Genomic DNA, 14,745 nt, shown 5'->3' on the forward strand with positions numbered 1-14,745 from the left:
GGCTCGTACAGAGGCATATAGGCAGTCATTTTTCCCTCGTTCTGTTTGGGAGTGGAACAGGAAGAGAAGATGCTAGTTGTGGTACGAGGTACTCTCCGCCACGCACCGTATGGTGGATTGGTGAGTATGTATGTACATGTAGATACAGATGTAGAACACAGGAATTCACTGTATTACGCATCGTAGTTTTACAAGACAGTTCGCTCCGTTGAGCATCACGTAAATAGGTAAATAAACTGAGTTATATTTTAAAACCGTTATGCTTCAATTCATTACATCCATTGTGGGTGAAGACCTGCAACTGTGATTTAAACTGGCGGTTTATGCGGATATCGTGTCCCACTAGTGTAAAATCACTATTTATTCCGTATCATACGCACAAAAGTCATGATGATGCTCCATACAACGGACTCCTGTGTTCTGCCTGTACTTCTCGATGACAAATTAGGCTATACCAGATTACACCCAACAGGCATACATCCTATACTAGAAGGCTGAGTGGCAAAGCTCTGTGGTGCTTCTAAGAAACAGACACCAAGACGTTGGAGTATCATTCCAGCATCGATACGAGCAATAAATGGGGAAATCCACTTACCAAGCGTCTTTGTCAAAGAGCAGATTGCTATCGCCCGGCGCCTGGGAAGGAGCATCTCGCAAACGGCGTTGGGTAATGGAATAATTGAGATTGTATCGTGGATCAATGGAAGTCATCCAAGAGGATGTTGTTCAATTCGTGCGCAAGGCCGCGGAAGCCGGCCGGTGAGAGCAATATTATGCAATGGGGTAAATTCAACTGGGCGTCCATGTCATCTGTGGTAGTACTCGCTGGCGCCGTGGCAGTTGTGGACTACGTGTACATTACTGCGGACCACGTGTATCCCTACATGCTCGTCTTCTCTTTCAATCGCAGTGGCAACTTCCAGTGAGATAACTGTCTTTGTCACAGGGCCAGGATTGTGCTACAGCGGTTTCAGGAGCACGATAAGTGAAATGTTGATGTCGTAGCCATCGAGTTCGCCTGATCTGAACTCGGTAGAACACGCCTAGGACGATATCGGGCGCCAGCTCCTTGCCCGCAAACCATCAGTCTGTGGTTTAAGAGAATTGCGTGAGCTATGCGTAGATCTGGTGTCACATACCTCCAGAAAGCGACAAATGACTTTTCTAATCCATGAAACGCTACTGTATTGTGTTCCAAAGGTGAACCAACGCGTTGCTGAACTAATACATATAAGTACATATTCAAGAATAGAAAATTTATGTTTGTTTGAAAGCTGCTGTTCCCTTTATTATCAGCATTACCTTGCTATGTAATCTGCCAAACTACATTAATTTGACACTGCACTGTTTCTCAGGTTTACAGGAGTTTACCAACTATTTGCGCAAGGAATACAGCCACGAGAATATCCGGTTCTGGATGGCCGTCAACGACCTAAGGAGGAGCGCGCAATCACAGATTCATCGCAAAGTAAAGGAGATATTTGAGTAAGTTTTATTGTCAAATTGTCAGCAGCCCACGATATTAAATGTCCGTTTGGTAAATAAATTTCGGATAAAAATGTGTTATTATTATCTTCTGATGTGACGTCATGCAATTCTAATTTATCTAGGCCAATTATTTCTAAGCAGTGATATCGTCATATATATATTTTTAACAAGTTGGTTGCTTGAGGGTATCGGATGTCATTGTGAACTGCTCAAGCAACAATGCATCAGTGCGTCTAAAGGACATCTTTAGGTGTTATGGAACCACTGCTAATATATATGAATATATATGACTATAAGCCTTCTTTTATGCTAGCCTAATTCTAAGTGGGAAGTGTACAGGTGTGAAGAAGCCAAAGTCGGTGGACAGTGGCGAAGATCATCTGAACAGTAACGGGAAGTACAGATTGCCATCTGTCGGACGGGGAACTAAGGACCTCAGCGGAAGCGCAAAGCTGGCAGTTATTACTGTGGGCTGCAAATCATAGTCCCTTGTGACCATTATGACTAATCTTTTTGTGGAAGATTTCAAAGAGAGAGCACTCCAGTCGGCACATGCTTTTGGCGACAGGTGGATGACACATTAGGAATCTGGCCACACTGCACTGCATCGCTGGACGTATTTCTACAACGGCTAAATTTTCTTCATTCTAACATGAAACTGAGAATGGACATTGAGAAAAACGGCGAACTACATTTCCTGGACGCGTTGCTGCAAAGATATCAGGGTGGCCTCTTGAGTCTCGCTGTATTTCGAAAGGCATAAACCAACGCACACAAATTTATAGTTACAGACCATCACTATCCTTCGCAACCGTAGCGTGCTTCTGCCGTTGGTCCACAGAGGACGAACTTACTCAGTGAGCTTCGCCACCTTCGTACTGTACCCAGCAAAGTGGATATTCCGGACGGGAGATTCGTCCTTCCTTACACTTGGAGCATGTCAAAAAATCTGCGACGCTAAATGAAAGTGTAGAACAAAGAGGAATGATCGCTTGCCACAGGTCGGCGGCGTTTCCTCCAGAAGAGGAAGATTGCTGAAGAAACATAAAGTTAAATGCGACTTCCGTTCGCCAAGGAAATTTGTATCTCTTCAAGGCTCGATGAAGGACAATGTTGGTTGAGAAGATCCGGTATCTATACGATTCCTCGTAGCTGCGGAAAGTCATACATCCAACAAACTTGCTGCGTCGTGTAGGACAAAGGCTGCGAATGATCGACACACACGACTGGACCAACGAGAGAAATCTGTGGTGGCCGAGCTATGGAATACAAAGGTGTTGTGGACTGGCAAGACAGCCAATCCACAGTGACGGGTAGCCGAAAGGCACGCGTTTAAGCTCACGCAGGCTGGCGTGAGGTCTGAAACAGGTCAGGGATATGAGACTAGCAAAAATAGTACGTTTCTGTTGGAATACTTAACTTTAGTCCATAATTGGTGAACATCGGTCTGACGGTACATGCATCACAAGATAAATAGCAAATGATAATGGCACCTTGCTAGGTCGTAGCAAATGACGTAGCTGAAGGCTATGCTAAACTGTCGTCTCGGCAAATGAGAGCGTAATTTGTCAGTGAACCATCGCTAGCAAAGTCTGCTGTACAACTGGGTCGAGTGCTAGGAAGTCTCTCTAGACCTGCCGTGTGGCGGCGCTCGGTCTGCAATCACTGATAGTGGCGACACGCGGGTCCGACGCATACTACCGGACCGCGGCCGATTTAAAGGCTACCACCTAGCAAGTGTGGTGTCTGGCGGTGACACCACAAAAGGTATTAAAATTCTCTCGTCGACTTCTTCGCACTGTGACAGCAGTGGTGAAAATTCGGAGCTCGACGAATCTTGTAACAGAGATATGGATTCCAATGAACACGTCTTTAATCCACCGCTGCAAATATTTGAGTCACAGCGATCGCAAAGGAAACTATTGGTCTTCCAACGGATTACACTTCCTTGGCAACTTTAATATTCAGATGACGTCAGCGAGGATGGTCACACGCCATTGCAGAGGCGTATTTCGGCATGCGGCTCCAGAAAGAAGGCGCTGGCACGGCTAAAAGCAGCATCACAGTAGGAACGGCAGAGAATGCGCTTGCGGTGAAGTCCTTGGTTCATTGTCCTACAGGGGGCATAGCTGTCCCTGCTGCTACCGACTGGAAAATCTTGGTTGTTGGTCATCGAATTTCTCACCTTCACGCCTGTGCGTTTCTTACTTAGTTTAGCACAAATGGGAGGCTTTAGTCTTGGCTGAGCTGTGTGTTCGTCGCATCTGAAGATGTCCATCGGTTCTGCCGATGAAATATTGTAAAAATTTCACAATGTCATCCAACATCTCACCTGAGAAACATTCCTATAACATTTGTAACATATTTCAGCCCAAGATTTGGACACGGAAAGTGGAGGAAATAACTGTAGCGTGTTGCCTACTGCTTTCTTCCATAATTACAATAAGAATAAGGGTTCGTAGGGTGTATAGTCGATGTACTTGATAAGCTGATTTTGATACGATGAGAATCAAGAGCAACTTGACAGGACCTGTATTACCAGTATATTTTAATGGTGCAAGGCAAAATAATTTTGTAACGTTGATTGGAAAAGCAAACCAAAAGGCATTAAGCCCAACTGATATTATTCACAATTTGCGTCTAAAACTTTTTCATGGAGAACAGGAGACGTAAGAAGCGCATTAAATTTTAGTTTAGATTATGCGGTGAAATAATGAGCAGAAATGATCTTAACTTCAGCTAAAGTACGTACTAAAAATTGTAGCAGACTCAGTGGAGCAGGAAGACTGACCATTTCTTGTCTGCTTAGTGACGCTCAAATGCTGCTCTAATGCTTGCTTGCAGGCGTGCGGGATCTGAGGGGTGTTGAAGGGGCTGTCTGTCTGCAGTCGGTCAAGGGGGTTATCTATGTACAGTTATATTTTCAAAGTCGTCAACAAAGGTATGCCGTTGGCACCGAGGGTGTTGCTGAAATAGGGAGCAGGGCGGGTATTAGACTGACACTTTGCCATTTGATTCACGATGTCGCATCCGCCGCCCCCACCCCACCCCCTCCCCCCAAGTATCATGCCACAGGAGGACTGAAAAAGCGTAAACACCCTTTGCTGCTTCAGATCACATTTAAACATCGTCGCATGGTTTTTAACGGTATCTACTGTTTCCATATTCTGTAATAGAGCAAAATTGCGGCCATGCTACTCTCCCTCACATTGGACTTAGAGAGGGATTGAATCGTACAGAGACTCTCAGTAGTGTCAAAGATTGTCAATAATTTCGTTCTGTTGAACATTGCACTGTAAACTGTCGTTTTAGACGGCGAAATATGTGTAAGATAACGCTCCAAGTGAAGAGGTGGTTTCACAGACGCCCTTTATGCCACTCCCTGAGGCCTTTTCGTGTCGGTTTCAAGCGTCAGTGTGTCTAAAATGTCTTCCTCGACCATTCATAAGAAAAACGATTTCAACGCTAGACTTTGCGATTGTGACCTCCATCGCAGAGGCTTCAAGAGTAGGGATGAGATGTGGGTAACAGCGAGTGTGACGACCTTCCCATCACTTAACCGTCCACGTTGGCGTTGTGCAGAACAATGGTGAAATTTGGTGCGAATATGACGTCATTAACTCATCTTAAATCTGCCATGAACTTCTAAGCTCTGACCTTCTTTTTCGCGTATGTGAACACCTTGTTGTTTGAAGTGTCGCCCAATCCGAGGATAACGCCGCACGGTACCACGCTTTTGCATTATTACAGAAGACGTTTTTAGGCACTTTTGAGTCATATTTCACACCTCCGCGTTGCAATAGGGAAAAGTGACGCTTTTTCAAATTAGTAACGCTTTATTTTTTTCTGCAGTCTATTTGGCTCTAAGAGCGGTCTTTAAGTTAACAATTTCCACTGCCGAAAATTAATATGAAAGGAGGTAAGGGGGGATGTTACGAGTGTCATTATCTTCATCTTACGGAATCTATCTGTGTTACAAACTTTCTTCTCTTCGTAAATGAGTTAGCTACACCAAAGTGTCCCGGATTACACGATTAAGGTTTATGCGTCCTTTTTAAGTCAGTACCTTTCCATTGATTGTATATCTTTCCACCACCATGCAGTTTAGAACGTATGTGGTGGGGTACCCTTTCATTTACCTGAGTAATATATTTGCGACTATAGACCTTAATTTCCAGTTTTCAATAGAGTTTACGACTGTATTTGCTGCATCACAGATAAGATCACCAGCAGAAATCGAAACAATGTTAAACTAATATATGACATATGGAAACCCCGCTAAAAATTGCAGTACTGTGATGTGAAAAGCATATTTCATTCATAATTTTTCCTGACCTTGGATAAGCTGTACTACCACCTTACGGACTCGGAGATATGAGATAGCTTTTTCGACAGAGGGGATGGAAATTTCTGTTGCAATATAGTATACTCCCCACCAGTATTGTATTACTTGAGGGAGCATTCAGGCTGACAAATACTCTAACATTTCTTTCTTTTTGTTTATCAGTAAAATAGTTTGCTCGCGATAAATTAATCAGAATTGTCCAAATGGTGGACGTGTTTACAACTCAGGTTTGCCAAGACACACAAACACACACACAAACACACATACACACACACACACACACACACACACACACACACATACACAAACGTACAGCGAAAACGCTTCATCGATGTGTGCCGAACCAGACTTGCTGTACATTTCAGCGAGTTCCTGGCCCCGGGGGCGCCATGCGAGATCAACATCGACGGCAAGACGATGGAGAAGGTGCACCAGGAGCTGCGAACGCCCACGCGCTTCACTTTCGACTCCGCGGCGGAGCACGTGTACACGCTGCTGCTCAAGAAGGACTGCTACCCGCGCTTCGTCCGCTCCGAACAGTACAAGGCGCTGCTCGCCGCCGGCGTCCAGCCGCTGCAGAAAAAGAGGTGACCTCTCTGTCTGTCTGGCCCCTTTTGCATCGCACACTAATGTCACTCAATCAGAAATCATCTGCTGCTTGATACAAGATTTTATTTTATTTCTTTATCGTTTGGCACAAACACTTGTACGTATATGGTATATTGGACGTTTACATTATATAATCTGAGGGGCTAAGAAAATAAGTACATCGAGTTTTCTGTACATTACTTGTAAGACAAATATGAAATATCCAGTGAAATTAACAGCAACGTGTGTGATGCAATAGACTATAAAATGACCAGTAAAAATAGGCTGTCACAAGTGCCAATAAGAATACCAATAAAGTGTGAATTAAGATAAGCAGTTAATGAACATTAAAGTTAGCTATAAAAAGAACATTAAAATGAACAATAAGATAAGTAATAAAAAACAATGAAAAGGGTACTAAATTTATACAAATAAAGTTGAGTGGATTGAGGAACATGGGCAGCAAGTGTAATCTACATCTACATCAATCTCCGCAAGCCAACTCGTGATGGGTGGCTGAGGGTACTTAAGATACCACTAACTGATGTCCTCTCCCTTTTTTCACAAGCGAATGGGGCGTAGGAACAGTGATTGTCAGCAATGCTCTCTATCGGCTCTAATTTCTCGTATTTCTCGCCTTGGTCATTACGTGAGATGTACGCGGGAGGATGTAACGTGTTGTCCGACTCCTCCAAGGAGGTGCTTTCTCAAATATTCATTAGTAAATCTCACTGTGATGCACAACGCGTCTCTTAGAGCGTCTGTCAATGGAGTTTGTTAAAATGTCGGTAACGCTCTCGTCCCGACAAAACGGCCGGCCAGGGTGGCCGAGCGGTTCTAGGCGCTACAGTCTGGAACCGCGTGACCGCTACGGTCGCAGGTTCGAATCCTGCCTCGGGCATGGATGTGTGTGATAGGTTAGTTAGGTTTAAGTAGTTCTAAGTTCTAGGGGACTGATGACCTCAGAAGTTAAGTCCCGTAGTGCTCAGAGCCAGCCGACAAAACGGTCCTGTGGTGAAACGCGCGCTCTTCGTTGGATCTTCTCTACCTCTTCTATCAGGCCTGTCTGATAAGGATCCCATATTGATGAACAATACTCAAGAAGCGCAGTCCGCAGCTTGTGGTCTCGCGATCGCGTTCTCGCTTCCCGAGCACGGGGTCCCAGGTTCGATTCCCGCCGGGGTCAGGGATTTCACCTGCCTCGAGATGACTGGATGTTTGTGTTGTCCTCATCATTTCATCACCACTCATGAAAGTGGCGAGATTGGACAGGGCAAAGGTTGGGAATTTGTACGGCCGCTGAAAACAGCGCAGTTGACCCCCCACAAACCAAACTTCATCATCATCATCATCAATAATCGCTCGCACAAGCTCCACATAAGCCACTTCCTTCGAGGATGAGATTCTCCCTATGAATCTCAGTCTGACATCTTACTATTTATTCTTGTTGTCATTTCCCTTAAAGTCGCTGTGGATAGTTACTCCTAGATATTTTATGGTAGATACTGCTCCCTGTAGTTTAGCATTAAAAGTGTAGTTGTAAAACACTGGCTTTCTTTTCTTATGTATGCGCAATATGTTACATTTATCTATGTTCAGGCTCAACTGCCAGAGCCTGCGCCATCCATCAGTCCTATGCAGGTCGTTCTTTTTTTTCGTTACTGTCTTCTGGCGTTACCACTTTCTTATAGACAATCGCATTATCTGAACAGTCTTAACGTCCGACACTTTCTATTAGATCATTTATATACATTGTAAACTATAACGATCTTGTCAAACTTCTTTCGGCTAATCCGGAAATTATTTTTACATTTGTCGATTTTGTTCCATTAAGAGCGATGTGTCGAGTTCTGTCCACAAGCAAGTCTTCAATTCAGTCGCAAAGTCGCGCGGAGTAGCCGTGCGATCTAAGGGGCCTTGTCACGGTTCGCGCGGCTCCCCCCGGCGGAGGTTCGAGTCCTCCCTCTGGCATGGATGTGTGTGTTGTCGTTAGCGTAAGTTAGTTTAAGCTAGATTAAGTAGTGTGTAAGTTTGGGGACCGATGATCTCAGCAGTTTGGTCCTATAGAACTTACCATACATATCCAATTTTCCAGTAGCAAATCTGGTTAGATACTCCATAAGCTCGTTCTTTTTTCGGTAATTGATAGTGCGTGACACTGCCAAAAAACTTCCCGAAGTCGTGGAACATGGTATTAACCTGAGCGACGACGTCTCTTGCTCTATGGATCTCATGGAAGAGATTTCTGTTTGCGAAATCCATATTCACTTTTATAATTTTTATTATCCGAAAACGTCATAAACCATGAGTATAAAACATATTCCACAATTCTACAACAGATTGACGCCAACTAAATAGTTCTATAATCGTGTGCATCTGTCCTACGACCCTTCTTCAAAGCGGGAATAATCTATGCTTTTTTTCCACTCGCTAGATAACCTTCGTTGTTCCGACGATCTAGGAGTACGATAAATTGCTGCTAGAAGGGAGCAAGTTCTTTAACTTAATCTTTGCAGAATCTTACAGCTATCTCATCTGCTCATGACGCCTTGCCACTAGTAAACGACAGTGTTTGCCTTCCAATTCCGCGATCGGTTATACTAGTGTCGTTATATATTAATATCTAAGCCATCCCGCCAGGAAACTGCAGCATCCTTCACTTCGTACAGATCTGTTTTGGTTCTGGGTACGCTCTGATGTTGCAGCCACTCACAATACAGCCATTTGTGTGACATAGAGTACCAGTCACACTGAGGGCTTGAATAATTGCTCCATTTGTAAAGAAAGTTCTGGCAGTCTCCATGTGGTGCTCGAAACCTGTTAAGAGCTTTCCACTCTCTGCGGGGAAGTTCGAAGCCAGTCGGTGTAATTTGTGTATGGTCGGAGCTGGGCCAGTCAATCGTCAAGTTGCCGGCGACCCAGTCTGTACGCCACTATACCATGATGTTGAGGTCTGTGTCTAGTAACTGCTCCGCTAAGACTTATTGCAGCTACCTGGACCTCAACTTTCTCAGCGATAAATAAGGAATGTTCTCATGCACTGCCAGTTCTGCGTCACTTTAAATGCTCTTAAGTTAACAGACCAAGAAGCCATTTCTGCGTAGCGGGAATGGGACAATGTGGCTCAGCACTGGTAACCATTGCAGGGGTGTATTTTTGATGCATCCACTTACGATACGCATCGTGTTGTGCAGTTTGACGTCTGGTTTCCTTACGTGGCTGCTACTCAACAACACAGAGGAGCTGTGTTCCGCGAATCTCACAGCGGAGAAGCACATACTGCCACCTGCTGTTCTCGTACATACCATTCCTTAACCTACGCGTGTCGCCTGGGTGAAGCTAAGCAACAGCCACTTCAAGGTACAAAGCTAGAGCCAGAAATCATCGCAGCTAGACCAACTGTCGATTTTCCTGGCTTTAAAACACCTGGACTGATAACACGAGGGTACGAGACTAAGTGACCAGAACTTCGGACTCGTCTTCATATACAGTAAACAACACAAAATTGAGTCGTAAAACCAACTGACTTTTAAATGGTCTCTCTCATTTTGGTAGCGATATCCTAATATACTGAGTAGTAGAAAAGATTCTTGGAATGAAAATTCTCTGTTGTAGCTACACTTCGTCACGGACATACGATATTAACAATAAACATCGAGATGCCATTTGTACCTATATAAAAACGGGTGCGACTTCCAGCTGAACATCAGCCACGCATACCTATAAGCTCAACTACTGTCTTGACTACTGTTCTGTGTCTAAAACAGATATTTATTCAACGGTACACATATATTCAACTTTCAAAGATTGTTCTACAATTTTTCAACCTACGACAGTCCTGCTCTAAGTCTAGGTCCAATTGGTGCGCTTTACAGCCTTCTATCCGGTGCAGGCACTGCGATGCGTTTTGATGCATTATAGAAGAGCATCGGATCCTTCTTCCGTCAGTGATCTGCTATGAACTGGAATGATGGCGGCTGCGGTGTTTCGAACTGAGGCTCTGGGGCACAATGTCGTAGAGACAGTCGAGGAACACTGCCAGTTATGCTGTGCAAGGTGATTTGTATCCTAGTCAGAAGTGATACTAAGCTGCCAACGGCCTTGCTACCTTGGTAGCACAGGTTCCCGTCAAATCACCGAATTAAGCGCTGTCGCTCTATCTGGCTTGGAAAGCACTCGGATAGGCGACCGTTCAGGTCTGGCGAGCGCTTTTGGAAAGCGGGCAGCACTTAGCCCATTTGAGGCCAATTGAGGCTCTACTTGATCGAAAAGTAGCAGTTCCGATCACGAAAACTGATGGCCGGGAGAGCGGTACGCTCACCACATGCCCCTCCATATCTGCATCGAGTCACGCCTATGGGCTGAGGACGACACGGCGGTCGGTCGGTCTCTCTTCGGATGGAGTTAGTGTGTGATACTAAGCTCCACACTATTTGTTCCACGTGATGTGTGACGTGAAACATAGTTCTGCCCAGCCGACGTTCTCTGCAGTCAGACGCTAGATTTGTTCGGTGGGATCGCTTTGCCTGCTTACAGGCTACCCCGTTCACCTTTCGTTGCTGGAGGGAAGTCTGTCTTCCTAGAGTCGCGACTCGAGCTCATAAAATCCTCCACAATTGTAGAGAAATGTGTAGACTAGGCTGTGAACAAATGTATGTCGACGCTTAATGAAGCGCTGTCCACAGATAATAAGTGTCAATTTTAATGAAAGTATTCTCGTTCGATTTATTCTCATGTAGAACAATATATTTGAGCCACATGCGAATAAACCCAACCATAATTAACATCGGACACGTCTCTGTGTGCAGTGTTAGATGTTTGATAGTGGTGGGAAAACGGGAAGACTTCATGCAGTGGGAATGCATAAGTTAACATTAAATGTGGAAGGGAATTATCAGTTTAGGCAGTACTTAAAAGCTAATTATAGTTCATCACACTTTCTCCACACACCACATTACGCAGTTGATTAATGGGGTATGAGTTACACCCCCAAGAGATGTTATGTTGCTCAGTTGTTGTTATATATGTATTCAGACGTGATTTGTTTGGTTAGAACAGCTCTGTGTCAGTTAGACCGTCAGAGAGAGCGCATAGCTAGTTCCTGCTACTACTAAGGCGAGTACACCGTTCGCTTGTTACATATTTTTACGAGCTTCAAACAGGAGCAGTGCAGTAATGGATAGGAACTGTGATTGTTGTGTACAGATGCGAGCTGACCGGGCGACCGTTCACTCACAGCTTCAGGTTGCGTTGGCTTCCGTCACACAGCTTGAGGCTGCTGCCAAGGGACGTCATTGTGGGGGATCGAACGCGGGGATGCGAGGGACGTCGAGCACGTCCCACGTGTCCTCCGATCGGTCGACTGCTGTGACCTCCCCGTGTACTGCCTGCACTGAGGTTGATCCCTCTCCCGTGGTCGAGTGGGAGATCATTCCAAAGTCTGGCAGGCAGCGAAAAACTTTCCGAGGGGCCGATCGTAGGGCCTCCCCGGTTCGTTTGACGAACAGATTTATGGCGTTATCTGTGGCTGACGATGTCTCTGAGCCGGATGCAGTCGTCCACCCCGTTCCAGAGGAAGTTTCTCGGACCGCAAGGTCTGGGCATTCACAGAGGGTGGGTTTGCTGGTACTTGGGATCTCCAACGTTAGGCGCGTAATGGGGCCCCTTAGGAACGTGGCTGCCAAGTAGGGGAGGGAAGCCAGTGTGCACTCTGTGTGCATTCCGGGGGGAGTCATTCCGGATGTGGAAAGGGTGCTTCCGGATGCCATGAAGAGTACAGGGTGCAGCCAACTGCAGGTGGTGGCTCATGTCTGTACCAATGACGTGTGTCGCTTTGGATCGGAGCAGATTCTGTCTGGTTACGGGCGGCTAGCGGAAATGGTAAAGACTGCCAGGCTTGCTTCCGAGATTAAGGCGGAGCTCACCATCTGCAGCATCGTCGATAGAACCGACTGTGATCCTTTGGTGCAGAGCCGAGTGGATGGTCTGAATCAGAGGCTCCGGCGTTTCTCTGACCGTGTGGGCTCCAGATTCCCTGACTTGCGCCATCGGGTGGTGGGTTTCGGGGTTCCGCTCAATAGGTCAGGAGTCCACTACACACAGGAGGCGGCTACACGGGTAGCGGGAGCTGTGTGGAAGCGACTGGGAGGTTTTTTTAGGTTAGCGGGTCTCAGGGAACCACAGAAGGGGCGTCTGTCAGAAAATGGGCATGTAAAACACAGTAAGGTAGTTGTAGAAAAGATTGGTATTGTAGTTGTAAATTGTCGTCGCTGTGTTGGGAAAGAGCCAGAGCTCCAAGCCCTAATAGAAAGCACTGAAGCTCAAATAGTTGTAAGTACAGAGAGCTGGCTAAAGCCGGAAATAAGTTCAGTCGAAATTTTTTCAAACGATCTAACAGTGTTCAGAAAGGATAGATTAAATACAGTTGGTGGTGGAGTATTTATTGTGTCAGAGGTAGTTTGCCTTGTAGCTAAATTGAAATAGGCCTAAACAGTTCACATGAAATAGTATGGGTAGAGGTTATACCTGACAATCGGACTCAACTATTAATTGGATCGTTTTACCGACCCCCTGACTCAGAAGATATAGTTGCTGAACAGTTCAAAGAAAACTTGAGTCTCATTTCAAATAAGTATCCCGCTCATACAATCATAGTCGGTGGTGACTTCAATCTACCCTCGATATGCTGGAAAAATTATACGTTTAAAGCCGGCGGTAGGCATAAAACATCATCCGAAATTGCACTGAATGCTTTCTCAGAAAATTATTTTGAACAGTTAGTTCATGAGCCCACTCGAAGCGTAAACGGTTGCGAAGACATACTTGACCTTTTAGCAACAAATAATCCTGGACAAATAGTGACTGTTGTGACGAATACAGGGATTAGCAACCACAAGGCAGTTGCTGCTAGGCTGAATACCGTAACACCTACAACCACCAAAAAGAAACGCAAAGTATATCTATTTAAACAATCTGATAAAAATGCTCTTAACGCCTTTTTAAGAGACAGTCTTCACTCCTTCCGATCTGATTATGCATGTGCAGAAAAGTTGTGGAATGTTTTCAGAGAGATAGTATCGACAGCAATTGAGAGAAATATACCACATAAATTAATAAATGATGGTACTGATTCCCCATGGTACACAAAACGGCTCAGATCGTTGTTGCAGAAGCAACGAAAAAAGCATGCCAAAATTAAAAGAACGCAAAATCCCCAAGATTGGCAAAGTTTTACAGAAGTTCGAAATATGGCACGTACTTCAATGCGAGATGCTTTTAATAATTTCCACAACGAAATTCTGTCTCGAAATCTCGCAGAAAACCCAAAGAGATTCTGGTCATACATAAAGCACACCAGTGGCAAGACACAATCAATACCTTCACTTCGCGATAACAACAAATGCTGACAGTGCCACTAAAGCAGAGTTATTAAACACGGTTTTCCGAAACTCCTTCACAAAAGAAGACGAAGTAAATATTCCTGAATTCCAATCAAGAACAACTGCCAAGATGAGAAACATAGAAGTAGATATCCTCGGTGTAACAAAACAGCTTAAATCACTTAATAAAGGCAAGGCCTCCGGTCCAGATTGTATACCAGTCATGTTCCTCTCAGACTATGCTAATAAATTAGCTCCATATTTATAAATTATATACAACCACTCGCTCACAGAAAGATACTCACTCGTACGTACCTAAAGACTGGAAAATTGCTCAAGTCACACCGATACCCAAAAAGGGAAGTAGGAGTAATCCGCTGAATTACTGGCCTATATCACTAACGTCCATTTGCAGTAGGGTTTTAGAACATATACTGTATTCGAACATTATGAAGTACCTCGAAGAAAACGAATTATTGACATATAGTCAGCACGGATTCAGAAAATGTCGTTCTTGTGAAACACAACTAGCTCTTTATACTCATGAAGTAATGAGTGCTGTCGACAGGGGATATCAAATTGATTCCATATTTTTAGATTTCCAGAAGGCTTTCGACACCGTTCCTCACAAGCGTTTTCTAATCAAACTGCGTGCCTACGGAGTATCGCCTCAGTTGTGCGACTAGATTCGTGATTTCGTGTCAGAAAGATCACTGTTCGTAGTAATAGACGACAAGTCATCGAGTAAAACAGAAGTAATATCCGGCGTTCCCCAAGGAAGTGTTATAGGCCCTCTATTGTTCCTGATCTATATTAACGACATAGGAGACAATCTGAGTAGCCGTTTTAGATTGTTTGCAGATGATGCTGTCATTTACCGTCTTGTAAAGTCATCAGATGATCAAAACGACTTGAAAAATGATTTAGATAAGATATCTGTATGGT

The 14,745-nt window shown here is 44.7% G+C and overlaps 1 protein-coding gene across 1 annotated transcript in view; it reads left to right on the plus strand.

The window, feature by feature from the left end:
- The window catches only part of LOC126469208 (regulator of G-protein signaling 11), a 183,045-nt gene that overhangs the window by 109,698 nt on the left and 58,602 nt on the right, over positions 1–14,745 (plus strand). The window contains exons 9-10 of the mRNA XM_050096618.1: positions 1,356–1,485; positions 6,199–6,420. Coding sequence (XP_049952575.1) covers positions 1,356–1,485; positions 6,199–6,420 — 352 coding nt within the window. The remainder of the gene's footprint in view (positions 1–1,355; positions 1,486–6,198; positions 6,421–14,745) is intronic.

Source organism: Schistocerca serialis, chromosome 1, assembly GCF_023864345.2.
Source record: "Schistocerca serialis cubense isolate TAMUIC-IGC-003099 chromosome 1, iqSchSeri2.2, whole genome shotgun sequence".
NCBI classification, from domain to species: Eukaryota; Metazoa; Arthropoda; class Insecta; order Orthoptera; family Acrididae; genus Schistocerca; species Schistocerca serialis.